Raw genomic sequence first — 27,919 nt, forward strand, 5'->3', positions numbered from 1 at the left:
TAAACATGGCCCTTCACTACATCCTCCAGCACCTGGATTCACCAGGAACCTACGATAGGATCCTGTTTGTGGACTTCAGCTCTGCTTTCAACGCCATCATGCCGGCCCTGCTGCAGGACAAGTTCTCCCAGCTCAACGCTCTGAAGACAGTGGAGATGGTCGTGGACTTCAGGAAGAGCCCAGCCGCACCCTCCCCCATCATCCTGTGTGACTCCCCAATCGCCACTGTGGACTCCATCCGCATCCTGGGCACCATCATCTCATCATCATGGTGCACTTCTACACCACCATCATTGAGTCCATCCTCACCTCCTCCATCACCATCTGGCATGCGCATCATTCGCTCTGCAGAGAAGGTGATTGGCTGCAATCTTCCATCACTTCAGGACCTGTACACCTCCAGGACTCTGAGGCGAGCAGAAAAGATTGCTGCTGACAGCCCCACTGACACCCCCCCACCCCCCCACCCAAATAATACAATTGTCTCTGCACATGTAAATATCACTTCATGTCATATCATGCACGAACCTAGCACATTACACATATTTGTTGTTAATTTGTCTATTCGTCTGTAATTCTTATATAACTTGCATTTGTTTATTACACATTTATATATTTCTACATCTATTTATGTCTGTGTTTAGCTGTATGTCTGTCTGCTGTAGCACCTTAACATGTATGTGTAAAACACTACTTGTCAATAAAGCTCCTTTTGATTCTGATCGATTCAAAATCTCTAAATATTGTCAATGATGAATCTACTGACGTTTTGCCATAATTTAGTTAAATTTAGATTTCATAAATGACGTGGCTACCATCGTAAAATGATCAACAATCAAGTTATCGACTAGATTTTGAGTCAACTGTGCGAACAGCGCATAGACTGATAGAGACTGAATGGAGCAGCGTTTATTCCGCCCAAGCGGGACACTCCGGACGGTGTAACAAGCTTCCATAAAGACGGAGGCGGGGTTTACGCTGGCTCATCCAATCACAGAAGCTTGTCCGAGTCTCCCACCAAAACAGTTCAATTTCAAATTCAAACGGGCGGAGACGGTGGACCGGGTGGATCAGCGGCGGAGTTCAACTTTCCTGAAGGTGAGTGTTTTCATAAATTAAACCTGTTTAACACTTTCGTTTATCTCAAAATGTAAAGGTCGATGGAAAACATTGCTCTGAAAGGATACAAAAACTAAAGATCCTTTGAATTTACGTAGATCTTTAACGTTAACCCCTTTATGCTCAAGCTAACGGCTACAAACATCAACATGAACTACTGATAACATGGACGTTGGTTAGTTGTTTTTTTTTTACATTTACATTACACTTGTGTTTGAATCGATAGAGATTAGGTTTGATTATGTTTCAGCAGTTACGGTGTCGGCTCTGAATGTAATTTAATGTTTAACTTAGCCAACACACATAACGTTAAAATCCAAATAGAAATCCAAATAAAAGAAATGCTACTACGATCTTGAAAACACCCAGAAGGCCATTTCAGAAAACGTAACATTGTACTTCTGTTGTTGTGATCCACAATCCTAAAAGACTGTATCCTAATCCTAACAAAGATGTAATGACATAATGGTATGTCTTTGCTTCATTTACACAACACGTTTAAAATATCAGTTATATTTGTCTGTTATTACTTTTCATTGAAGTTTCATTTATGGCGAGCTGAAGAAGGAAAACCGGTTAAAACTCTTTTACTTTGTCATACAGTGGATTTAATACTTTTCACCCAGATGGTTAAAGTCTTTGGGGATTTTTGGAAATACCAGAGCAGCAGTAAGTTAACTGTTAAGTGTTGTGAAATGGCCTTTTTGAAACCATGGCTGGATTTTTATTTATCAGAGAAATGAATGCCGCTTTAACTCAAATGTAGTGGAGATACAAACTGGGGCTATCCATGGCTCCTGGTTGAGATTAGTTTGACAGAGAAGTTAATGTGCTTGAGATTTATCGTCTGTTTTGACCATCTTTTTACCTTTTTAGCCTCAACAGAACATGTCTCGCTTGCCAGTTATATCAAGCAAGAGGGCCCTGACAAGCAGCAGCAGCAGCTCAGAGAATGGCCAAGACTGTGCTCCTGCTCAGGTTTGTACTAAATATCATCTACATCTTTCGTTTCATACGCGTTACTAGTTATTCTCTTTCTGCTGCTGCACCTCAAGTTGTTCTGCATGTAGCACTGTGACATAACCTGTTAACCAGCACCCAGCTGGTGGCCTATTACTATTCCACATAAGATTTAAACAGTAAAATTGAGTTATTCTCTTATCCATGAAGTTTAGAGCTGTGACACGATACATGAACATGTGCCCTGTAATGTAATATCAGATAATATTTTTGTTGTGGCGGTGTCAGCAAGGTGTTGAGTTAAACTCTACTGGTGCTGAATCATTTCTCTTCTTTTACGCTGTGTTGTGCAGAAGAGGACTCGTAAGGAGCCCATCAAACCACTTGGAGCAGCTACGATCATCGGTGGCAGGCGGCCTCCTCTTGCTGCAACCAAGGCACCTATGTGTAGGTTACTCACACATGAGTTTTAGTATCTTTCTGTTGTTCACCAAGGACAGAAACTGCACAGAACTGTTAGGGCAGACATTTGTGTGCAGTAAATTATTGCTCAATATAATCTTGCAAATTGTCACCATTCACAAATACTAAATGAAATAATTTGAAACAAGGCTTTAGGTATTTATTTATTAAATACACATTTTTTGAAGCTTGTGTATTTATCTTATTTTGAGGCTCCTCTGGTTCCTATAATTTTGCCTTATTTAAACAAACATGTCTTTCTGTCTCACTTTGTCCCTCACACAGCAAGGCCAATCAGAGGTGTGGGAGCTGCCACCGTGGCCGCTGGTCCTTCCAGAGGTAAGATGAGCTTTCAGCTGGGCAATGGTGGAAAGAGCATAAATTGAGATGTTTTTCTTTGTCTGGATTGTAGCCCTGTTCACAAACCTTTTACGTGGGGCAGTGATTGAGCATTACAGTTTAACTTTTGCTTTGGTATAATGAATTAATTAAGACAATATTTCACAAGTTGTATAGTTTATCAACTGATGGCAAGAAAATGCGGACGTGCTTGGTTTATTATAAAAGGTAATAGAATCTGGTGTTACATGAATGATTTTTGACATGGTCTTTAATGAATTGTTCTTTCTTATTCCACCAGGTGTCCTGAAACCATCTCTAGCTTCAACTGTAGCAAAGGGAAGCAACATTAAACCAACTGTTGCATCCTCTGATGCAAAAGCAGCAGGTGAGTACTTATTTGGTTCTTGTTCCTTATTCTGTTTAATATTTGGTGCGTAGTTAATGGCAGAGCAGAACTAGAAGCCTTTCTGATTAATGACAAACTGGGGAGGAAGATTAAGTGTATTGTTAAGAGTAAACCTGTGGAACTGTTACTAATAACACAGTAAGTGTGACAGTATGACACTATGCACAATACCAGGACCCTGAAACTGACTAAACTAAATGGAATTTGACCTTTATTAATTCTATTATTTACACGTGTTTTTCCTTCTGTGATGTGTCAAGACGTCTTCTGTGAAAACAGTGTATGTAGAAAATGGTTGTTCTGTACTGACCTGAAAAGAGACCCGGGGAAGAGTCTGAGGTCTTAATGGTACTGTCACACCTGTTGATAGTGACGCTGTTGTGTACAGGTGGGGGTGGGACCACCAAGCGCCAGGCATGGGACATGAAGGGCCGGGTCAGTGACATGGAAGTTAAGATCCGTAACTACCAGACCAAAATGAAAACCGTCAACCAGGAGAACGAGGTTCTAAGAAGCTCGGCGGTCCAGAGTGAAACAAAAGTGGCTGAAATGCAGAAGGAGCTTGAGAGGCAGAGGAGCCAGATCAGGTGCAAAGACCATTTCATTAAAACTTTATATATCACTGTCGTCATTGTAGTGTCACTAATTTGTCTGTTTGGGTACCATTAAATGTCCTTTCATTTTAGTATGTATGAGGGGCAGCTGCAGGCGTTGTCAGGAGTCCGTAATGAGCTGGAGAAAGTCTCTAGTGAAAAGAGCACTCTTCAAAAGGAGCTGTCCAACTTAGAGGGAAAGTACAAGGTCATGGAGACTCTCAGAGAGAGCCAAGAGACAGAGCTGCAAACTCTCAAGGTAAAAAGTCTGGTGCTGGATATTTGCTAGTGCTGTTTATTTTGGATTTGTGGTATCATTAAATGAACATACCATTTGCCTAAAGCGCCTAACCCTAATGGAGCTAATACCACGCTCTACCTTTGGATTTATACAGATCATTTATTCTACAACTGGTTAGTTAAAAACCAAGAAAGGACCTATAACTTTCCTGAAATTTATCCAGGAAGTTAAGATTTTAAAACAGAGGATATGATGGTCAGATTTTGGAAAAGACAATTTTTATAGTTGTGTGTTTCTGTCTGTCTTTCCACTCCAGATGAAGCTCTCAGTGCAGGAGTCAACTCTGACCCGCTTGCAGGTGACCCTCAAAGACACAGAGGAAACAGTCCGCTCTCTTGAAGAGACGGTGGCCCGGCAGCAAGATGACCTTCATGCCAGGGAAATGGAGCGTAGACGGCTCCACAACACAATCCAGGAGCTCAAGGCAAGTTACAGTGTGGGGTGACGGCAGAAACACTGGTGAAAATTTGATTCCGTCCTTTTTTTTTTTTTTTTTTTTTTTTTTATGTCTTTGGGATTATTTTGGGACTTTTTGTGTTGTTAGCACTTGACATCCTTCTCTGACGAATTTATGATTTGTTTTGTCTAACAACCTTTTCATGCAGGGTAACATCAGGGTCTTCTGCAGGGTGCGCCCACTTGTGGATGGAAGCACCAGTAATCACATCCAGGTCCCGGCCAATGACCTCAAAACAATAACCCTGGCTAAAACAGAAGAGGTGAGAATCCAGTCAGCATACCAGCTCTCTGAGAAGCATGTTTACAGTTGAGGATAGTAGCAAGTATGATCCAGAGTTTCTGTGATCTAATTTATTTAGCTGATTAGACTGTAGGAAAATGTCACTATAACAAACATGTCTCTTTGAGCAACATTTTGCTTTGAGTTGTGTAAGCATATTTGACATTATTAAACTCAATTCTGCCCTTTTCTGCTTTTCAGTCTCACACAGGCAAAACTGCAGACACGCAAAAAAATTATAACTTCAATTTTGACCGGGTGTTTGGCCCCCAGGCCACACAACAGGAGGTAAACAATATAGACATGTATATAAAAAATATTCAGCTTATTATGAATAAATAAATAAGTACATGTACAAAATTACCTTAATATTTTGTGGCTATTTGCCACCAAACAGGAAATTCATGGCGACTTTTCACTTTGTTTTCAGATCTTTGAAGAGATCTCACTCCTGATACAGTCAGCATTGGACGGTTACAATGTCTGCTGCTTTGCCTACGGCCAGACAGGAAGTGGAAAGACCTACACCATGGAGGGAGACGAATTTGATGCAACCAGAGGTGTCATCCCCAGAGCTGTACAGCAAGTCTTCAGGGCTGCAGAGAAACTGGAAAAAGAAGGCTGGGAGGTTAGTGTGTAATGTCATGCATATAAACCTGCAATAACTGTATGGGGAGTTTTTTGTGGCCACAGAAACACGTTGTAAACACAATATTGACATCACTTTTTAAAGTTGATAAGACAAAACTGTCAGGGAGCAGTTCACTTGCTGATTTACACATTACACAGGTCTTTAGCTGCTAAATGCTCCCCTGTGTTCACCAGCTGCTGCTGAAAAGGACTGAGTGGTGAGAGTGCACAAACAGTTTAGCGTTTTTCAACTTTGAGCTGGACTGTTTGTAAAGCTACATGAAGATGATAGGAGCTGCTGATTCAGGTGATAATTTTCCGTAGGGTGATCGCTACAAGTAACCTGCTGGTGTAGATTCATGCCAATTTATACCTCCTGTTTGCTCTCAGGGACTGAGGCACACAGGATCTGCGGAGGAGATGCAGTATAATGAGGGGAAAGTGAACATTTTTATTAAATGTTGAAACTTTTCTGTTTCTATCTCAGTTCACATTCACAGCAAGTTTCGTCGAAATTTATAACGAGAGCCTGCGTGACCTCCTTTACACCGGCAAGGCCAGCAAGAGGCCGGAGCATGACATTCGAAAGGCGACGACCGGTGAGGTGACGATCACTAACCTCACTTATGAAAAGGTCATCAACGAGGATCAGGTACGTTCGCTCAGCCGCTGGACTGTTCAAGATAAGTTGCATAAATATTACATGACAGAAAAAATATATACAGTGTATATCACCTAAACTAAAAGATTACAGTCGTTCACAGCAGAATTAAGGTGATTTTAATTTTTAAATCTGGACACCAGTGTGATTGAAATGATTTAACTAGATGTAAATGTTTTGCTTTACAGTAAATAATCGATGTGATCCCCTCCTCCTCCTGCCAGGTTCTCGGCCTGATTGCGTTGGCCAATAAAAATCGCTCCACGGCCCAGACAGCTCAGAATGACCGCTCCTCTCGCTCACATTCAGTCTTTCAGCTGGATATCGAGGGAGTGAATTCTGGCAGGGATGTCAAATGTAAATGTAAGTATAATCACACTTATTATGCCAGAGAGTCTTGCTCTCACCTGTCCTGTCTGTTATTGTATGCTGTACATTTGTGGGGAGGATGATGTTGATTGGTGATGTACAGTGCTGTAAAAAAACTATTTCCCTCTGGGGACAATAACTTCTAATCTAGTTAAATCAAAAATGTGATTTCACCTGTGTATTAAACTCTGTGGTTAAATGGCCATCTCAGCGTAAATGTTATTGTTTCTCTCACCCACAGTTACAGAATATACCTAGTCTTGTATCTTCTTATCCAAACTTGTTGTAGTTTTTGCATAAAGTGATATGGGGTCTTTTTATAATCTGATTTTACTCTTTAAGTTGTTATTATTTTTTTTAATAAAGATGTTTTTTATGCATATAGCCACTCTGTGCCTGGTTGACTTGGCTGGCAGTGAGCGAATGTTGAAGAGTCAGTCTCAGGGCGAGCGCTTCAAAGAGATGACGGCCATCAACGGCTCCCTGTCCAACCTGGGCATCGTCATCGCAGCACTGGCCAACAAGGTCTGTACGCAGAGACCTGAATGAAAAGAGACTGCAGCTTCTGAGTCTGTGAAGCCATAAATATATGATTTATTTACAAAAATGCGAAACTGTTCAGTTAATTTTTCCGTTTTCATTTTGTTTTTTTGTGGCAGGAGAGCTACATTCCTTACAGGAACTCTAAGCTTACCTACCTTCTACAGAACTGCTTGGGAGGCAACAGCAAGACGTGAGTTTTTGATCTACAAACGCCATTGCTGTTATGTTGTCACTCGTGGCAGCAAATCACCCTTTTCAGTCATAGTTCATCGGCTAATTTGACTGCAAATATTCTCCATATTAGATCTGTTTACTTCTACAATCAAGGAGGATTTTTTTGTAGTTTTATTCTAATGGGGTCGTTTATATTATGTTTCTGTTTTTCTCATCCCAGCCTGATGTTCGTAAACATTGCTCCCGAGCCAGACAGCTTTGGGGAAACCCTCAACTCACTGAGGTTTGCAAGCAAGGTCAGTGGCATCTACAGGCATTAAATGTCCTGTCTCGATGAGACAGCTGATAAAAGATGACATGAGTACAAATGCGGAGGGATTTCGGCTGTGGCGGGTAACACAGTCACTCCCACTAGCCACTTTGGTGTGTTGAAAAACTGTAGTCTTGTCAAAATGCATCTGAAATTGCAATTCAAACAAATATGACATCCAGACTTTTGCCAAACCAGAACAAGCCTGTAAAAGTTGAATCTGTTATGGAGCAGCCACAGTCCCTCAGACCTGTAGACCCTCAGTCTCCCTTCTTGTTTTAACCTGATGGCATGATCTCTGTCATCACACGCGACTGGTCGCATGCACACACACATCAACACAGCGGTCAGTCAGTGTTGTGCTGTAAGATTACAGATATCTTCATGATTTAGGGGCATGGTGGTGTTTAAAAAAGAAAATAACAAACTACTAGCAGGGCTGCGCTTATATCCTGTCATATTGCAACTAGGCTATGTTTCCAGAGCTGATTCTATGTTTATAAATTAAAGTAATCATGCCATGTAGGAAAGCAAAAGATGCGTTTGTACTGGAATAATCTGGAAATAAAGACTTGTATACTTATTTCAGGTGGAAGTATCTTCAGTTAATCCAAGCTACCAGAGCTTCATGATAAACAAAAATCCGTCAGTGCTCTGAGGAAATGCAGATGCAAAAAAAACAATCCAAAAATGATATAGGCCTACATAAAGTTTTAATCCTGTTGCCTTAATTGAGGATTTTTTTCTTAGACAAAAATGATTTGTTATTCTTTGCCCTCGTTTCTAATGCAGATCATTTTGTACTCTGTATTATAGTATTTCAAGCTGTTATAAACTGTGTTTCTGACAAAAAAGTCAGTTTAGTTTTTATCTTTTCAATTCATATTTTACACCCATGCAGCACTTTAATTATATACAATAAGAAGCTACTCTTTTATTATTTATCTTAATAGACTATGTTTTTAAAAAATGAGCATTACACACAACCTTATCAGAGCTAATGATAATATTAGTACATTTTAGCCCCCCATAGTCAACTTTAATCATATAAAATGTAATTTTCCAACAACAAAAATGTGGCTAGTAACTTTGGAAAACCACTAGCCACATTGATTAGTGAGCAAAAAAGTTAATGTCAAGCCCTGCTTGGCTATACAAGTTCTTTCTAGACTTATCAAAATTACTCCTGTGACGCATTTCTACCTATATTACAATAATTCAATTCAGCTTTATTGGCATGAATGTAAAACAACAATATTGCCAAAGCTGCAAATAAAATTACAAAAGAACAATTAATTTCATACATATCATGAAATAAGTAAATAAACAGTAAAGGTTTGTGATTTAGAAAATATATAAAAATAAAGTAAAAATAAATAAGTAAATTATTAAGTCAAAGGGTGAACTGATCAGAATGTACTTTCACTTTAACAATTTTGTTTTGACATTTAGGGATTTTTACATGCAGTGTTTTGTGTTTGTTCTCTTTACAGGTGAACGACTGTGTTATCGGCACCGCGTGTGCCAACAAGAAGTAGAGCGCTTTTAAAAAACAGAACTCTGTTTTTTTTAACCATTATGGACACAGCATGAAACATTCAGTATACATGTTTTCCATGCTTTTTTTTACTTTTAAATGAATACTGTCATTTTTGTTCTTGATTTTTGGTGAAAGGTGTTTATTTCTCTGTCTGTAACATGGTGTTATAATAAAAACATTCAGTAAACATTCTGAAACCAAACTACAGTGTTCACTACCTTTTTGTATTCCAGGCTAATTGGTTCAGTTTCATTCGACTATAGTCTGGAAATTAACTCTAAGACATTTGTTTGAGAAGTGTGACTGTGAAGATCTAGTTGCATTTATTTTGGGTCTAAGTTATTTAGGCTGGTCAACTTCACATCAACCCTGTAGGACAAACAAACACGATTAACAGAGGTTGATTATATAAAGTAAACTTCTTGTGTCATATTTTTAAGGATGGATGTTTATTGCTTAACCACCATGACCGGCACATTAGTCACCTTTTGCTTCAGTCTCAGATTGTGTGTGTATACATAGGACATGAGGATAGTTGTTTTTTTTGTTTTTTTTCTCCACTGTATATCTTCTATCTCGTAATTTGAGGATTTACATGAAAGGAGTTTAATGAAATGGTGAAAAATAAATGCATGTAATTCAGTAAGTCTGTATGTATACAGTATGTTGGTTTGTGTGTGTGTATATAAGTATGTGTATGTATATACACAATGTGTGTATAATTATCTGAGATGATTTTGGAATAAAGATCAGAATAAGACAAATTCATAGTGCTGATTTATATAATATGAAGTTCCTTGCAACAATGCAATGTGATAATTTCTTAGTGTTTCTAAATTACATCTGTAAAGCTATAATAAGAGACTGAAACTGTGATGATTGAGGAGGAGACTTGCAGCAGAGAAACATTTTAACAATGCTAGCTTGGTTTTCTTGTTTTTGTTTTGTATCTTTTCAACTAACTGTGTGTTTGTACCCCAGTTGTTGTTTTTGTTTTGCACTAATAACACAACACATGACCAAAGTGCTGTGGAATCAGTTCAGATCAGTGTGGGGACACTCTGGTATAACCCATATCATTCACGACATACAAAAGATAGTAAATGCACAACTTTGCTGCAAATATATATAACAACGCTTGTTGTCACTATTTATGTGCTTTTGCATTAATTTGCCAGGTCCCCTTGGTTTCTTTAGGTGAACAATTTGGTGTTCTTTGTGTTTTTTATAACAAGGTGTTATGAATGAAAGATAAAGATAATGAATCCCAGGTGTCAAATTCACCAAAGCCAGTCAAAATGTGCTGATAGTGTGGCATATAGCAGTGGTTCTTAAATATTTTCACTTCAAAGACCCCTAAACTGATTCACATAAGACCAGTGTCCCCCCATCTGATCTCGGTTTTAGATGTTCTATAGCAGAAAGTGTGAAACCCATGATGACAATAGTTACACATTTTGTCATTCATTGAATTGAATTATTGTGATTATTTTTGCAAGGGACCCCACTTTGAGAACCACTGGCATATGGGGTACTATGTGTATTTGTGTTATTTGAAACAGTACACAGTTTATACAGTATATGCATTTAATTTTTTGACCCCCCCCCCCCCACACACACACACACACACCTGGGGTACATATCCTGCTGTTATGGAGCAACATCTTTCATTATGAGTTGTGTTTTTGGCTACCTGATGGATTTATCCAATATTCTTTCTTTTCAGTGTTTTTGGTCTTTACCAGCTCCTGGGGGAAATATGAGGCTCTTCAGCTGCCTAACGCTCCACTGGTTTGCTGTTGGCTGCTTAGCAGTTGTTGTACAGTGTTTTTCTTTACTGAAAAAGAGCTGCTTGTTGCAGCTGAAAAGGACTTTGAGTGGTGTGAGTGAACCAAGACAGTTTAGATGCAGATCAAGCAGCTTACTTATGAGCTGCTAGGAGCCGCAGGGCCAGGTGATAATTCTCTGTAGGGTCATTGCTACAAGCAACCTGCTGGTGTAGATTCATGCTCTGTGTGCCACTGTTGATACCAGCCACTAAAACAAACCAAGGGTACTTTTTACACAAGTGTATATCCTATAACCTATTTGCCCTCAGGGACTGTGGCATACAGAACGAAGGCTATGCATCTTTGGAGGAGACACAGTATGATGAGGGGAAATTGAACATTTTTATTATATGTTGAAACCTTTTATGTTTAATTTGAGTTTACCTCCACAGTAAGCTTTGTTGAAGTTTACAATGCCATCCTTTACACTGGCAAGGCCAGCGAGAGACCTGAGATCTGATGTGTGACCAACAGGGAGGTGATAAAGTTCCTTAACGGCTGTTAACGGTTACTTTCAGTAATCTGATCATTTGTAAATATTTCTAAATTAATCTTATTCCTACTATTACTGGAATGAATACTGGAAATGTTGACACTGTATGTTGACGCCGTGTTGAAATGTGTTTGTTTTATTATTTATTTAATTTATTTTCTGTCGGCCGAAGTCTGGCTCGTCTGTCTGGAATCCTTTTAAAGGCGACGCGTCGCTGTCTGCTGCTGCAGAAGAGCTCAGATGGGAACAACATTTTCAAAAAATGGTCCTCAAACTTCAGGGCCTGGAGAAGCTGGCGGGACACACTGCCGTCCGCTCGGTCAGAGACTGTACTTTTAAAGGCAGCGGTGTCAACTAAAACGGTGAGTTTGTTAATGTCCGCGGCGGCTCTCGGGTTCCTGTGGCCAGCCGTTTGAGCTAGCTAGCAGGCTAATGGCACATCTGTAACGCTATGAGTCTGAAGCTGTGACGATCTGCAACTGTGTCTGCTGTCTGAAAGGAGGAGACTTGCAGCAGAGAAACATTTTCTCAACAATGCTAGCTCGGTTTTCAATCAACAGCTTCGCTTTTGTGGCGTGTCAACTCACAGTGTGTTTGTAACCCAGCTGTTGATTTTGTCATGCACTAGTAACACAACACATGACCAAAGTGCTGTGGTCGTGTGTGATGTGATGTGGACACTTTCTGGTGTTTTAGTTCCCTGTAAAGTAAAAACAAAATGACACTGTCAATGTGTTGTGCAATCAGTGCAGGGACAGGCTGATACATAACCCATACAATGCATCAGGTCTGGGAAATAAAACAATAATAATTAAAGCAATATAATTTTCCTCAATAACAATATAACATTTTCAATAAAGGTTTGATTTAATTCGTTTGAATCATGAACGAATTTGCACTTCATTTTTCTATTAAGATATTTGATAAGTGTTTTGAATGTTCAACCCCAGATTTGTTCATTTATCCACTATTTGGCATCAAGTGTTTTTCATGTTCTGACTATAAAGAAAAGTTAACCCTCTGGCTTCTTTAACTTTCACTCAGTTCTTTAAACTTTAAAGAAATAATGATTTGACATTTATCGTGATAATAATCGATATCGAATGATATGAAATTTTTTATCGTTATAACATTGTTAGTCATATCTCCCAGCCTTTGATGCATGACATGACACACAATACATATGAAATGCACATAACTTAGCTGCAAATATACATAATGATGTGTGTTGTCACTGAATATTTGATTTTTGTATTAATTTGCAATACATATTCTAAAATACAGTTTTCAGATATGAAGATAATGAATCCTAGGTATAAAATTCACTCAAGTCAAAGCCAATCAAAGAAAGTGTGTGCTGATAGTGTTGCATGTAGGAGTGGGTCTCAAGCTTTTTCACATTACAGACCCCTAAAGTGAGACAAGTTACTTGATAAAAATGTTAGAGACACCTGCCAGTATATAGCAAATATAACAGGACCATGAAGTTGAAACCTATATTTATATTTATTCTTATAGCTGACACTTTTATCCAAAGCGACTTTTGTATCAGTGTGAACTAAATATCTTTGGACTGTTGGTCTGATAAAACCAGACATTTGAAGTTCTTTGACTCTTCAACTTGACTGGACATTTTTCTCCGTTTTCTGACGTTTTATCAAATAAGTCTGAAAAAACCCTTACTTACTTTAACGGGGTTAGAATTTGTTATAGGGCTATTAGATTGCTTTAGTTTTAGCTACGTCTACTTAATAAACCCAGAGCTGAATCACTTTCTATATATATTTTGGGGATTTGTAAAAATACCTTGAATTAATAATTTAAAAAACGCTGACGAGGTGAAGTTTATTTCAGAATAATTTCCAGAATGGCATTAATGTGACATTTAAACAAGTAATTGTTCCATACCCAAACAGATATGGTGACATTCTGGATATCAGAACACGGTCCTCTGGTTATTGTAAAAAATTTTATCTCACATCCCCACATCTCGACTGCAGCCTGGACAGCACACACTGCAGTAACAAACCAGGACAGTGTCATTATGGATGCAGTTGAATTAAATAAAAAACATAGTGGAATTGATAAAACTAGGTTGTTTTTTTTCTACCACCCAGATGCAGTCCCTGCCTATGGAAGTGGGCAGCAGCAGCTCAGCTCCCAGCGACACATCTGGCTCGGTGGTGCAGGTGTGCTTCCCCAGCGCTCGGACCTCGATGCTGGACAGCCTGAACCGGCAGAGAGAAGACGGCAGGCTCTGTGACCTCTCCATCCACGTCCAGGGGCACGTGTTCAAAGCCCACCGCTGCGTCCTGGCCGCCTCCTCACCTTACTTTCACGACCAGGTGGGAGTGTTGGGCTTTCAGGTCACCGCTAGGAAACAGCAAAACTTGTAAATGACAAAGATCTGACATTTTTTAATCAGGATGAACACATAAAAGCTGCATGGAGTCACACTGTCAGTTTATATTTTCATCAGGTGTATGTTACATCTACATTAAAATTTTGATCTGATGAATTTTAAATTAATTTAATTTGATGTAAGTTATGGTCATCAGTGCTGTATTGCAGATAGACACACAGGTGACGACAAGCATGGCAGAACAGGTATGAACAGTCATTCAGTCAGATATAACCATGTATTCAAAACTGAAATTCAGAAATAAAGGCCTGCATCGTGACAGCAGCCTCACACAGATCCTTTAATAATTTCAGTACTTTCTGCTTTTTCTGCTTTAATTATTTTGTTTCCAAAGAGCTTTACTCGCCGGCAGACAGATTTACCGTCCATAGAGGGTACAAATTAACTAGGATTTGGATTGTGACCAGTAGATTAATATTCCACCATTTTTGTATGAGAAAGAAGGGGCCTGGAGAGAGCGGGGAGGAGGAGTGAGGGAGGCAGACAAATCATTGATAGATTAGTTATTGTGACATGTTGTTCTCCACGCACCTCCAGGTACTACTAAAGAACATGTCTACAGTCTCTATCCCGGCGGTAATGGACCCGCTGGCGTTTGAGAGCGTGCTGAGCTGCGCCTACACCGGTCAGCTCCAGATGCTGCGCGAGGACATCGTGAACTACCTCACAGTGGGCAGCGTCCTGCAGATGTGGCACATCGTGGACAAATGCACGGAGCTGCTGAAAGAAGGCCGGGCGGGGGGAGGGAGCAGCGGAGGAGGCGGAGTGCAGGATGGAGCCAGTGCAGGAGGAGGTGGAGGGTCAGCTAACCTCGGGTGTAGCAGCAGCAATGGTGACGGTGGCGCAGGTGGTGGTAACTCAGCTGGTAGTGATGGTGGTGCTGGTGGTGGTCAAGCCCAGGTTGTAGGGTCCAACGAGCCCCAGCGTGCCTCCCAACCTCCCAGCCGGCCGTCAGTGAGCGAGAGCCAGTCTCCCAGCAGCACCAACTACTTCAGCCCCAGGGACGGGAGCAGCTTTGGAGGAAGCTGTGCAGCTGCAGCTGGGGCTTCAGTGGACGGAGGCGGGGCTAGCAACACCCCCGGCTACTGCACCCCATCGGGAGGAGAGGAAGCCTTTCTTATTGAGGAAGAGGAGGAGGAAGTAGAGGAGGAAGAGGAGGAGGTGTTGTACCACCAGAGGAAGAGAGGAAGAGGGGGCAGCGGGAGGAGGAAGAAAATCAGCTCAGTGTCCGAGCAGGAAGTTGGAGTCAGTGACAGCTTTGGCGTGTCTTCCTATCAGGTGACGTGTGAGGGTCCATCAGTGGGAGCAACCGACACTAATGCACCTTTTAAAATAATTTGAAAACCTTTTATTTAGAAAAACGTGTTCAGTTATTTTGAAAATTTACTTTTAGATTTTTACTGCTTTGTTTTCCAATTAACATTATAAAAACTATAAAAATGTTATATAAAACGACATTATGTATTATTTAGACAGTGGTCACTCATTGTCATTTTGATGTTATTACAAAATTTCTAAAATATTACAAAAGCATGGATAGAAATAATAATGCAAAAAACATGAGGAAGATCCTGTATCCTGAATATAAAAAATTTAGTATTCGGAATAATTGGGCCTTTTCAGATTTTCCTTTCATTAAAATAAATTATAACATGTTTGGTGAGTTAAAAACTTAAACTGAAACAAAAATTCATGGTTGTCAAACTCACCCTCAAATCTGCTAAATCTGAATATACAAAGTTTCCTCATTAACTGTATTATAACCTGAAATATCTCATTTGAAAGGATGGGGAGAACTCCGCGTTGACACCGCAGAAGCGTCCTACCTACAGCCAGCCCAGCATCATGCCTCGTAAACAGTGGGTGGTGGTGAAAACCGAACGCATGGAGGACGACGACCTGATCGTAGTGTCCGGGGAGGAGGGAGAAGACGAGGAGGACGAGGAGGACAGGGAGTTGGAGCTGGCCAGGGAGAGGGCTAGAAGCGACTTTAACATCTCAAACGTCAGGAGCCTTTCAGCTGAGCTGGGGGGCAGAGCTGAGAACGACATGGACTCACAGGTGAGCTGAAACTCACTTAAAAGACACAATGTGTAGAAGGTTTTTTTATTCACCACTAGGGGGCGACAAAGTCACAAAGTTTCAAATTGCACACAAAGAGGCTCAAACTTATAGGTGCTCTCAGAAAATGTGAATATTGTAGCAATATCGTTTGAAGTTTGAGATATTGTGAGCACCAGAACCAGACTGAGAGATTAAAGGCTCAGGAAACCTTTGCAGGTGTTTACATACATACATTATAATACATTTCTGTATTATAAATTCTTTATTCTAAAATTAAAGTACATTTTGCGATACTGGAAATTTGAGATGCTGTGACGGAGTACCGTCGCTATGATTGAGAATGTGCTTGGACTGCCATACCAAGAGCCTGGCTCTTTGGCGTTGCGGTCAAAGTTGCGCGTTTGGTACCCTGCAGCCCCGTATTTGTATCTGGGTAGGGTGATTGCTCTTCGCTACAGATGCACCTGTATGCAACTTCTTTCTTCAGTTGAGAAATACAACCATCTGAACCTGGGTAATGTGCAGAAGAAAAAATATTCATACAGCATATGATACTTGCACTACACTTGCAGTATGACACCAGCTGGTGCGCATTGTTACAGTTGTGCATATAGTTTGTGAGAAATCACTGAAAAGTATGTCTACTAGTTTTACCTACCTACTACAAATTTTGCTAATTGAAGTAGATAGGATCTTATAATTATAACTTCTTTTGCATTCATCACTGATCTAGAAAACCCTCCCTGTCTGTCTCTAGGTTGACTACTGCCAGTCTTCAGAAGACTACCTCAAGTTTGAAGGCAGTTTAATGGACCAGACTTTAGCTCAGCACCTTCATGACAGTGCGGCAGGTCAGAGCCAGAGCGCTAACCGTGCTGTTTCAGCGCTGCTGGGCCAGGTTCAATCTGCAGCCACCGCCCGGGCCCAGCTGTTCCCCCTGGACATGCAGGGGAACCAGATCCTCCTCTACAGCCAGGCCTCCGGACTCTCTCTGGACACTGCCGCCGCTCCCCTGGGGATGGCAGGTGGTATGATCGGAGGAGCCTCTTTCAAAGGTCCCAGTCTGGAGCACGGTGCGGTCCACCTGTCGGTGCAGGGCGGTTTGGGAGTTGACGGCATGGACAGCGGGGGGATTGGAAGCGGAAATGGTGGCAGTAACAGCAGCTCTGGGGGTTCAGGGAAAGTGTTTATGTGCCACTGTGGTAAGACCTTCACCCACAAGAGCATGAGGGACCGCCACATTAACATGCACCTGGACCTGAGGCCGTTCCACTGCCCCGTCTGTGCCAAGAAGTTCAAGATGAAGCATCACCTCACAGAACACATGAAGACGCACACAGGCCTCAAACCTTACGACTGCCTCGGCTGCGGCAAGAAGTTCATGTGGCGCGACAGTTTTATGAGGCACCGCTCGCACTGCGAGAGGCGCAGCGGGCTGGGAGACAGCGGCGAAGGCGGGAGCAGCAGAGATGGAGGGAGAAGAGGAGATGGAGGTGAGGATGGCCCTGATTTGATTTCCTCCCCTCACCTCCTCCTGTCTGCAGGTGAGGGCAGTATTCTGGGAGGAGGAGGAGGAGGAGGGGGAAGAGGAGGAGTGTCTGTTTCTTCTCCGCATCTTTCCGGCGCTGTTCTGTCGCCGCAGCACGTTGGCGTCTCAGCAACTGGAAGTAACAGCGGGAACAGTGTGAGTAACAGCGGCAGTAGTGCTATGAGCAACATGGCTGCTGCAGGGGCGCTTCTAGGGGTCGTTTCTCAGAGTCCGGGTCAGGGATCAGGGATGTTTAGTGGTCTAGGGTTGGGTCGAAGTGTGTGTGATGAAGACGTGTGTGAAGTCGGTGCCAATGACAGTAGTGTGACTTAAACCAAAATTGTGTGCAATGTCTAACGGGTGCCTCTTTCTGAGCAAACGATCATCTTGTTCCTGCTGCTGTTTTTACAAAATAGTAAACTTGGAAGAAGCGCAGTGCTCTTCTGAAACACTTTAACTGCCAACACTCAGCATTTCAAGCAGGAAGTGCGTACTTTGTCAAGTATGGGGAAAAAAGGCGAGGCTCCCGTTGGACACAACCCTGAAGAATCTGTTAGTATTTATAGAAAAATGGGACTTTGAGATTCCAGTCGACTGTTGTGCCGTGAAGTTGCCATCTTAAATTAAACTCAATTCTGGTACCGCAAAGACTTTAGAAAACTTGCCTCCTTAAAAGTGGCCTCATTAAAAATGGACCTCCTGTCTCAGTGAGTAAGCTATTGTTTAAAATATCCGAGATGTTATCAAAGTTTTATTTTTTTTTTGGTTTTGTGAAAGAATGCTGCGCGTGTCGAGAGGAAACCAAAAATGAAAAGACAGTGCTTACCTTCTGTGGCGACGTTCAGTAGTATCAGTAGAGTAGAAAAATGTCTGTTCTAAATTGCTGTGATTTCCTGCAGTAGTGTATTGTAATGTATCACTGTCATATGATTGAAGTAAATAAAAAAACACACATCTGCAAGAGAAAAGAGAAAAACAAGTAATTCATATAAGAAAAGAACAAGCTGAAGTTGCAGATTTGTGTTTTTTTCCTTACAGTGGTAACAGACTAACCGTCAGCACTGCCATGTTGTTTTAGATGATACTACGGTGCTGCTTTGCTTGAAATCTATTCTGGATTACAGTGAAAGGCTCAATAATTTAACCTCACCACCCTGAAAGATCCCAGACATGTGCAGATATTTAACAGACAGGAACAATTTTGTCTTTCGGCTTCATGTAGGATTCAGCCGGTGAGCTCGAGCCTCCTCCAGATTCATTTTTCAAAACATAACAACCTGTTTGCTTGTTGAAGTAGCAAAAGTCCAAGATGATGTTGTCAGTCTCTTTACGAGTATGGTCCGGCCCTACATAAACACAAACACTACCTGTAACTGAGAAGCTCGAAACGTGCCCTCCGGAGCTTTAAGAGCAGGAGGCGATGAATCTACTCAGTAAAAGCCCCCCCCCCCACTGGCTTTCAATTTTGCTGCTGTTGCCTGCTTTCACTTTCTTGTTCACAGAGTTCTCGTGCTTTGAGAAGTATATTGTTACTGTAAATATATAGAAATATATGTGGTTTACTGATCAGACCTGGAACTAAAACTAACTTGTTATACTGATGCAGGAGTTAATGAGTTGTCGAGAAGGTTTTTGAAAGTGTGATGAAAAGTATCAAAACCTAGCAACGTTAGATGGTGGTCTTATCAAAAAAGCTATACAGTGTATAGTGTGTTTACAAGCGTACCTCCTCCGAATAGTTGATAGAGTAGATTTTAATCTACAAATGTAAAGAGAACCTTCTTTTTCAGCAGCCGTTATGCACACGAAGAAGAAAAAAATGTCTTTTTACTTTCCAAAATGTTGTTATGAAGAGTGTTACACGTTTCATTTGCCTCTTTGTCTTTGGAGTACAATATTTTCCACTTGTGGATTTTCTTCCTGCAGTAATTTAAAAGCATTATTGAGTCATACAGGTCCTGACCTCCCAAAAGTTTGTAAATGTTGATCGACATTTTATCTCTTAATGACATTAGAGGTGAGCAGTGTTTCAGTCTCTGTTCTTGTTCATGTTTCAGCAGTGGTTTTGGTTCCTGGATGTGAATGTGGTAATAGCAAAGGTACTTTGTTATAAAGAAAAGCATTAGTTTGAAATATAATTTAAAAAGTGGTTCGGTTCGAATGTAAGTTTTCGATTAATAGATAAAGATTTTAGGTAAAGTTTTAAAGAATTTCCACCATGCAGTTCATTATTTTTTCTTTGTCCCAGTGTAGAGAGGAAAATGCAGGGAAGAGAGTCATCTGTCAAACACCCTGAATATTGTATTTCCTTTTTATCCCCATTTAGAACAGTGATTGTAAAGCTACTAATTAATTAGTTGATAGAAAAAATATTCAGTGACAATTTTAATACTTGTGTCAGGTCAAAAGTGTCAGATGAAAATACAAAACATTTTGTGTTAATTGGTTGATTGGCATTCCTGTCTATTCAGATTGATTTGTAAATTTAAAACCTTTTTTTCTGTCTGAGAAAAATGGTGTAAGACAATAAGACGTCTCATTTGGTTGTATTAACTTAAAAAGAACACTAGTCATAATGTTAGACTATTTGAAACAATTAATCTGATATTATTAATAATAATAATAATTGAAACCACTGCTGAATTAATATTTGGGGAACTGCTGCATTGCTGATAATATTAGTTTCTTGTAGGATCTCAGGATCCTCTTGGTTCACTCACAATAAAAACAAAATTAAACTTGCTCTCAATTTGTTTACTTTGAACCTCATAGAAATGTAACCTCACAGTTTCTCTTCAGTAGCGTGGGATGATTTATGGACCATACTGAACATGTAGCGGTACAACTACTGTGAGGGGCATTACACTGCACATAATACACAGTATGAATACTTTCTGCATTTGTTTTTCCATTAAAACACTGAGTTGGTTATGTTTGTAAAGGAGGCTGTATTTTTCCATCTTGCCAACATGTTTGAAAGTGGGACATAATAAGTTCAGTTGCCTTAACAGCACATTGACTTACTCATTCAACTAATTGTTCAAGTGATTTCTGTATTTAATAATTATATTTTGTAATGGTAACAAAACTTGTAGTTATACGATTTAAAACTACTATAAAGAACATAGTGTTTTTAAAGTATATTTAAACCATGGAGCTCATTAGTACCTTGTATTGGAACACTTTAAACATAGTTCAGGTTAATTACTTACCCATCATTATATATTAGTGTACAAGCTATATTAAACCAGAGGTAGCCACAGCAACCGTGCCGATCCTTTAAACTATATCACCAGATAACTCACTGGTAAAACTAATAATCACACATTGTGGCCACAATAAAAGAATTATAATACATTCCAATGTGTCCTTTTATAAAAAGTCATAAACTCATTAGAAGAGAGGAAATACTTCACCTCCACCTCATTCGTTGTTTTAAGTTGTCAAATTACTTAATAGAACTCAACATTATGCATCTGTAGTACAGGAAGTGAATAGTGGGAGTTTAGACTAAAAAATTGTTTATGTAAATACTTTTGATAATATCATTAGTTTTAAAATGTGCTGTGCATCTCATTCAGATGTAACCTATATGTAAAAATGTGTCCCGTTTAAAAAATCAATTTAAAAACTAGCTATGGTACAATTCAAAGAGAACATGGTCTTCTATGAGAGAAAAGTGTCTTTATATGTGATAAAATCAGGCGCAGCCTTTAATTGAATGTTTCTTTAATCAGTATTCGCTTTCAAAGAGATGCGGGCCCCCTTGTGGCCACTGTTGGTACTACAGCAATGAAATACATAAGAGTGTTTATGAAGAGATGTATCTATTATTGTTTCACTCCTATATCTAACATAGTTTAACAAAATCAAACCTTGTAGAAAACATACTTCAGTGTGTAGCTACAGCACAGGACAGTCAGTGGTGGAGGAAATTTTACACCCGACCTCTTAAACATTTTGCATGCCGTCAGAGATGTTTTACATTTGCGGTTACATAGAGCAAAGAGATGGAGGATCTGAATGTTTTACCTTCTGTGAAGGCTGGGTTTGGATATTTTTATATGCAGGTTTGACGTGAAACGACTGTTGGCTTATGTGTGTGTTCAGTGACCTCCAGTGTTTTTTCTCAATGACTCTTTTTCAGTTGTGTTTGTGGGTAATTTTGGTTACACATTTGTTCCTGTTTGTTTGCACCACTGATGAACAGCTACAGAGAAAACACTGGATGATTTGTAAGAGCAGACTGTATGAGAAATGATCTAATGCTTTGTTTAATTGTGGAGTTTGACACATTTGAAGTGTGGCACTCGCACGTTTAATCACGCATGTAGATAACGTTCACTGAGAGTGAATGTAGTGAACAAGATGAGCACGTTTATAATGAAGAGACAGAGTTGTTTAATGTTCAGGCTCAGAGGGGAATATGGGAATTCTTAGTCTTTACTTGTGAAACCAGTCATTCTGATTTCTAAGCAAGACAGATTAATCTCTGCTTTTTACATACAATAACTGAAGAAGACGGTTTCTCCTCTAGTCAGTAACAGCCCTGATGATGAGACTCTGTAATGCTCAGATTTAACTTTCCTGTGTCATGTAAGTCTACACACGAAGGTTAAACCTGGATTTAAGTTAGACCGGCAGTTCATATCTGAGTTTCAGTTGACTTTGTGATGTGCAAATGTGCTCTTACAGTTTAAAATCCCTCAAATGATAATAAAACCTCAACAACATGTTTTCGGTACAGTGTTAAGTCTCGTGTAAAGTGCAAATACAAAAACAGTTTTATAAAAAGGTGGTCATAATTTGATCTTGTTATATCACCTCCACATCTCTTAATGTATCAAACTGTAAAATGTCCTCATTCAGGAGGTGTATGATGACAAAATTAGACCACAGAGTTCAATTTTTTAATTTGTTTAAGGGCCTTAATCACCCCATTATTTCACATTGCCTTTTGTTGACCTCCTAAATAAAGGATTAATGTGACGTGTGTCGTATATTGTTGTTGTCTCCAGCAGCTCTGCGGCTTCATCTGCTGCCGCACCGACACGCTGAACAGTTTCTGACCTACAATAGACAATTGAAAACTCCAAACTATAACCTAGTTTTCTCTGGCACCACCTTTTATTTGAAAGAGTGACAGAAGAGCCAAATATTTACCTCCTTTATCAAGAGAAAGTAAAAGATGGAAGGATCTGTGTAGGAAGCTCAAAGTTGCTGCTGAAAACTAGACTGAGGTATTTTAATTATTTTTGTACATTCAACAAACTATGTTCCACAACTGCTTACATGTCTTCTGATTGACCAGTTGATTGTTGAACAGAAAATGAGTTGTCATTTTTATGTAAATCCTGAGTGGTACTAATAATGTAAAAAAACTACAATATTCACCTCTGCCCTGTATCAAAATAATGGATTAATAAATGATTTGTTGCGAACAATGGACTATGTTTGTCATCTCTGTTCAAGTGTCAAAAAAAATTACGAAATCTTGGGAGTGTATTTTTTACAAAATGATTAAGACCAAGAGAAGCTATACAGGTTTAGGCCTGATTGGTACCTGCACAGCTGGAAACAGTGTAAACACCTCAACAGTCAGAGAAAATTGCAGCTGTGCAATAGCAACATTCATTTGCAATACATAAATATTAATTTCTATAATACAGAAATGAAGCTACAGATGCAACAATCAAACTTCCTCCCTCCCAATACCAAAACTCAGGTATCTGCTGATGCTGAGTAACGATATGAAACCAGTGACCTCTTTTATTCAGTTTTTTAAATTCTGTATACCTCATCAGCTTACATTTTTATGTAAGGTGACATAAGGACCGTCATGATGGAATGAATAAAACTGTTGGTGGAAACACTGAAGTTTATAATTTTTTAATTATTAATTTCTTTTTGTTTTTTTTGTTGAATCTTGACCCATTAAAAAAAATTTTTTTTAAAAATAAGCGGGGGCGGCACAGATCTGGTGGATTGTATCAGTTCATTTGTAGCTACAACTATAAATGAGCTTTGTAGGTTAAAACAGTGGTGTCACCTGTGAGAATATCCACCAGCTGAGGAGACTAAAATTACCTAAATACCACAATAAAATACACCGATTAGCCATAACTTTATAACCGCTGACAGGTGACGTGAATAACACTGATTACCTCTTTACCATGACACCTGTCAGTGGCTGGGACATATTAAGAAGCAAGTGAAAACTGTGTCTTCAAAGATGATGTGTTAGAATCAGGAAAAAAAACAGGCCACTGACAGGGTTTGAGCGACTTTGATGCATCTCCAAAACGGTCTGCAGGGGTCAGTACCTATCAAAAGTGGTCCAAGGAAGGAAAAGCTGTGAACCAGCGAGAGGGTCATGGGGCAGCCATGGCTCACGTGGGGAGTATATCCATATAGCCTCAGCAGACCTATGTATCTATGTTTTTCATACTGTAAAGCTCAAGAACAAATGAAAATCCAAATCAGCAACACACATATATAAAAAAAATGTATCATTTATTTTATTATCAAAAAAGAAAAAATTCACAGTGAATGATGGATCACTCCTCTGCATAAATTAGGCCTGATATCGAAGTTATGACAAACTACAATCCAGGTCTAAATTCTTGGACTTTTTACCCAAAAATATAATTTTGTATGTGTGGTAATATTTAATAAAATTGGGATTCAGGAGGAAAAAACTCAAACAGGAATTGTTATAAGGATAAAAATTCACTTCACCAAAAGGCCCAGACGGTCAGTATACTAGTTCTCTAGGGACCAGCAGGACAACTTATGGTTTTTATAAAGGACGCGATGCACATTGATAACAAGATTTTCAATCATCAAACTGAAAATCTTAAATGCAAAACTGCCTATAAGAAGAAGAACAACAAAAAATGTCTCCATAGACCCAGTGTATTAACAAGAAGAGAACACAAATCTAAAAGCTGCACTACCAAATCAGTGTGTGTCAGACTAAACTGGATTTCCTTCTTACGTGGTTTATGAAAAGTCAGCACCGCTGGAAATTTTTTTAAGATCTAGTCATTAGACTCGGGTGTTCATGGTCGTTAACTGGGCCAGGTTTGGGTCGAATAGAACTGGTTTCACCTTTGGTAATGAGACAAAGACTACTGTGGAGTCCAGGTGAATTAACGTCGTTATTGGGGCAGGATAGAGGAGCTGGTATTGAGGTGAGATTCAACTCTGAGATGCATTAAAATGAGAAACTTACGTCCTCTGCTTTGGAAATGTGCCAGAATCACCAGGATGCATTTTTGTGCTATAGCTACTTAAAGGATTAGGCTGGCATTGTTCATTGTCTATTTTTCTTAATGTCAACAAATCCCATTCAAAGTGTCAGCTCATCTATCTACTTTCAGACTTCCTAACCCTCTCTCAGCCCCAAGCCCATTGTTTCCCATCTACATCTTTAAAATGGCTCAATAATTAAAACAGCTGGACCTTGTTTTTAGCAAAAGTTACACAAGAAAAAGGTCTTTTCATGGGATTTGTTATCTAGAACATTGCTATCCTTATGCTTCAAATATTTGTGTATTAGCCTTGTCAACATTCCTCATTCAAACCCATAACTATCTGGAAACTCTTTAGCTTCCCTGCTGCAGTCTTAGTAATTTACTTAATTGTAAATCTAAAAAAATAAAAAGTCAAATGTTCCCTATTCTCACTGCTGCAGTCCACAAATCTTGCTAACGAGAGTACAAACCACAACACAGCTCACTAATTCAATGCATAAATAGCAACAAGTAAAACAACGTCAAAATTCCTGCTATCCAGGCCAACACTTCCCTCTCCTTACAAAAAAAAGGGAAAAAAATGTAAAAAAGGCGATTGTAATATAAAAATGTAAACAAACTCGCCAGTCAAGTGTCTGTGAAAACAGAACTCCCCGTCTGGGCCACGTGTCCGACTGCACAGTTCATGTTTTCAGGCACTGGTTTCTTATCTAAACCACAACAACAAATGTTGTATGAAGTCATGGAAAGAAAATCCCACAAGAAGGACTTTTTACTCTGTGTTCAGAGCAGTAAAAAAAAAACAATTTCAATGCCACTACCAACAGGAAGTCAGACGCGTTAGTAGCGTTGCACTGAAAAGCAGGAAACAACAACGGTTTGGCTGCTGGGCTCACCCGGTAGATCTGGACGAGGTCATGTGTACTGTACCAAAGAAGAGGTCAACGTCAGCCGATGTTTCTCTACGTAAAGAAAAGGACGGCTTGTGCACGCGGCAGAAGAAGAGTGCTCCCAAAACCATGATTTTTCCAAAATAACATGTCCTGTTTAAGCAACTCTCTTTCAAATGTTACAATTATTTTATTATTAAGTCCTTTACAAAAACTCCTGTCTTGTCTTTTGTTTGGTAATATTTAATCAAGTGAAATCAGCTACTTAATTCAGTTTTCTGTCTTCCACAGCAACATCAGCAATTTCAACAGTTCTGAAATGAAAAAAATAAAATGATTGCGCTCACTGGACTGCACGACTCTTCCACATGTCACCTGTGTTCTGGCACCGATTTCTTGAAAAAAATGCATTTCTAAGGAACGTTCTTATGTGATGGCTTGTAAAAAGGGTAAAAAGGTGGAAGGTCATTCTGAGTCCGACAGGACGATGATCTCATCTGGGTCACACTGGGTGGCCACGTTGACCTGGAAACACAAACAGGGGAGCGGTTAGAAAGTGTGTCGTCTCTGAAAGAAATGAAACCAGTCGCTCACATTTACATTTTATACTTTATTTAATTCTGTGATTCAGTCACATTTCATCGGGAATCACATTTTGAGTGATCATTTTGAATTTCACAAGTATGAGTGTGATCGGGGCTCATACTTTAAATTGATAATAAAAAATCTGAATTTATCACCATTTAAATAGAATATTAAACATTATAGAAAATTGGAGGAAGTAAAATGATTATTTTTTCTTTAAAAAACAGTTAACAGTTTATTTATTTATAAGCACATTGTGAGCTGTAAACTGTGGTAGACAAGATCTACTTGTAGCAGGAAATCTTTGGGTCAACATAAATAACAACTCTGTGAAAATCTGTTTAAACTGATTTGCTCGCCCCAATAAAAAATAATTCTGTCAAAATCAGTACAAAAAAGATCCTAAAGTAAACAGCGATGTAAAATAAAAAAATATATATTGTTAAATTCAATTTTGTGAGATGTTTACAAATACGTAATAATAAAACTGTCATAATAATAATCCACTATATAAAATGAAAACATGATACAGTGATGGTGATAACTTAAGTAAGGATGGGAAACACCTGTGGAACATACTGAAGAACCTGAGAAGATCATTTCTTTTACATTAAATACTGTATAAAAGAGACACAAAGTCATAAACTAGATCAAACCTACCCAATTAAACAATATAAATACAAAGTCAAACTGTTCTGTCAATCTTGTAACAGGACTGTGATACAGGTTCTTCACATGCAATCCTCACTAGGACTGTACTTTATCTCATTTACCATCTGTTTGCCCGTACCTTGTTTTTCTTGGGAGGTGGTGTCGACTGTGAGCTGCTGACAATTTCCTGGGTTGGGGTGTCCGCTCGGGTTGACTCTACCTGCTGTGGAGAATTGCAGCTAATAACGCCCATATCCAGAGGGATATCTGCCTCACTGGGGAGAGAACAACAGATGGATGTAGAGCGGGATGGATAGAATTAGGGTTGAGAAGTAAAGAGGTACAACAACATCAACAAAAACCTTCCTAATAATTTAGTCCAGAGCAACATTATTACTAAATGTAATACAACTACAACTAACATTGCGTACGAGTCTTCATAGATACAACACAGCCTTACAGTACCTGTCAGCGATGATTATGTGCTTTGTATTTTGAGAGCTCCCTGATGTCATTTCCTCCCTCTTCCTCTTCTGGCTCCTCGTAGTTCTGGGACTGGGCGGCGGCGACGTACCGTTGCTCTGCGTGTCATGCTTTTCTACTATGACAGCTGGTGACAGGGGCAAAGACACCCCATTGGCCGCTCCCAGGGAGTCGTCTGCAGAGTCCTTCGTGACTTCGCTAGTGCTTACGTGCACATGATTGGATGAGTCCACAGGCTCCTCTAATCCTGCAAGGTTACCATTAGACAACGGCCTCTGGTTTTCAGTCTGCATTGGCTCTGATTGGCTGGGGCTGTGACTCGGGGAGGGGATGTCAGACAGCGGAGATATCTGGGACTTGCTTTCATCCGAAAGAGGACTGAGTCCACTTGTGACGGGCTCCTCGTCCTCATCTTTCACGCTTCCTTCTTCCCCTGCAGAAACGTTTCCCGACACCTCGGCTGTCTGATCGTCACACACTTGTTCCGCCTCGTTGTTGTCGTCTTCCTCGTTCTCATCGTCGTCTATAGAAAGACAAATATTAATGCGCTGATATCTTTACTCCCCAAC

General features: G+C 39.8%; 3 protein-coding genes across 5 annotated transcripts in view; 2 read left to right on the top strand and 1 right to left on the bottom strand.

Moving 5' to 3' along the window:
- The first annotated feature begins 1,017 nt into the window (after positions 1-1,017).
- kifc1 (kinesin family member C1) lies at positions 1,018-9,913 on the top strand. The gene is made up of 17 exons (XM_046059605.1): positions 1,018-1,098; positions 1,996-2,097; positions 2,433-2,526; positions 2,827-2,880; positions 3,182-3,268; positions 3,678-3,876; positions 3,976-4,141; positions 4,440-4,607; positions 4,789-4,902; positions 5,124-5,210; positions 5,353-5,550; positions 6,040-6,204; positions 6,438-6,576; positions 6,968-7,107; positions 7,242-7,315; positions 7,520-7,595; positions 9,103-9,913. Exons 2-17 carry the CDS (start codon positions 2,008-2,010, stop codon positions 9,145-9,147), a joined length of 1,896 nt encoding a protein of 631 aa, XP_045915561.1. The 5' UTR covers positions 1,018-1,098; positions 1,996-2,007; the 3' UTR covers positions 9,148-9,913.
- A 1,345-nt stretch (positions 9,914-11,258) lies between these two features.
- zbtb22b (zinc finger and BTB domain containing 22b) lies at positions 11,259-22,929 on the top strand. 2 transcript variants are annotated; one of them, XM_046057801.1, is made up of 6 exons: positions 11,259-11,456; positions 11,644-11,833; positions 13,589-13,816; positions 14,431-15,171; positions 15,679-15,954; positions 16,715-22,929. In XM_046057801.1, exons 3-6 carry the CDS (start codon positions 13,589-13,591, stop codon positions 17,816-17,818), a joined length of 2,349 nt encoding a protein of 782 aa, XP_045913757.1. In that variant the 5' UTR covers positions 11,259-11,456; positions 11,644-11,833; the 3' UTR covers positions 17,819-22,929. The 2 variants fall into 2 exon arrangements, with proteins under 2 accessions (XP_045913757.1, XP_045913756.1); XM_046057800.1 differs by lacking the exon at positions 11,259-11,456 and having other exon boundaries at positions 11,517-11,833.
- Positions 22,930-23,981: 1,052 nt separating this feature from the next.
- The window catches only part of daxx (death-domain associated protein), a 15,055-nt gene continuing 11,117 nt past the window's right edge, over positions 23,982-27,919 (bottom strand). For both annotated transcript variants that reach the window (XM_046057802.1, XM_046057803.1), the window contains exon 11: positions 23,982-26,156. In XM_046057802.1, coding sequence (XP_045913758.1) covers positions 26,097-26,156 — 60 coding nt within the window. In that variant the 3' untranslated portion in view covers positions 23,982-26,096. The remainder of the gene's footprint in view (positions 26,157-27,919) is intronic.

This window comes from Micropterus dolomieu, linkage group LG09 (genome assembly GCF_021292245.1).
Source record: "Micropterus dolomieu isolate WLL.071019.BEF.003 ecotype Adirondacks linkage group LG09, ASM2129224v1, whole genome shotgun sequence".
NCBI lineage: Eukaryota > Metazoa > Chordata > Actinopteri > Centrarchiformes > Centrarchidae > Micropterus > Micropterus dolomieu.

Coding starts and splice junctions, on each gene's coding strand:
- zbtb22b (XM_046057800.1), top strand. CDS start 11,597: ATGTGTTTGTTTTATTATTTATTTAATTTATTTTCTGTCGGCCGAAGT. Junction 11,834..13,588: donor CAGCGGTGTCAACTAAAACG/GTGAGTTTGTTA, acceptor TCTACCACCCAG/ATGCAGTCCCTGCCTATGGA. Junction 15,172..15,678: donor TTGGCGTGTCTTCCTATCAG/GTGACGTGTGAG, acceptor CTCATTTGAAAG/GATGGGGAGAACTCCGCGTT.
- kifc1 (XM_046059605.1), top strand. CDS start 2,008: ATGTCTCGCTTGCCAGTTATATCAAGCAAGAGGGCCCTGACAAGCAGC. Junction 2,527..2,826: donor TGCAACCAAGGCACCTATGT/GTAGGTTACTCA, acceptor TCCCTCACACAG/CAAGGCCAATCAGAGGTGTG. Junction 7,108..7,241: donor TCGCAGCACTGGCCAACAAG/GTCTGTACGCAG, acceptor TTTTTGTGGCAG/GAGAGCTACATTCCTTACAG.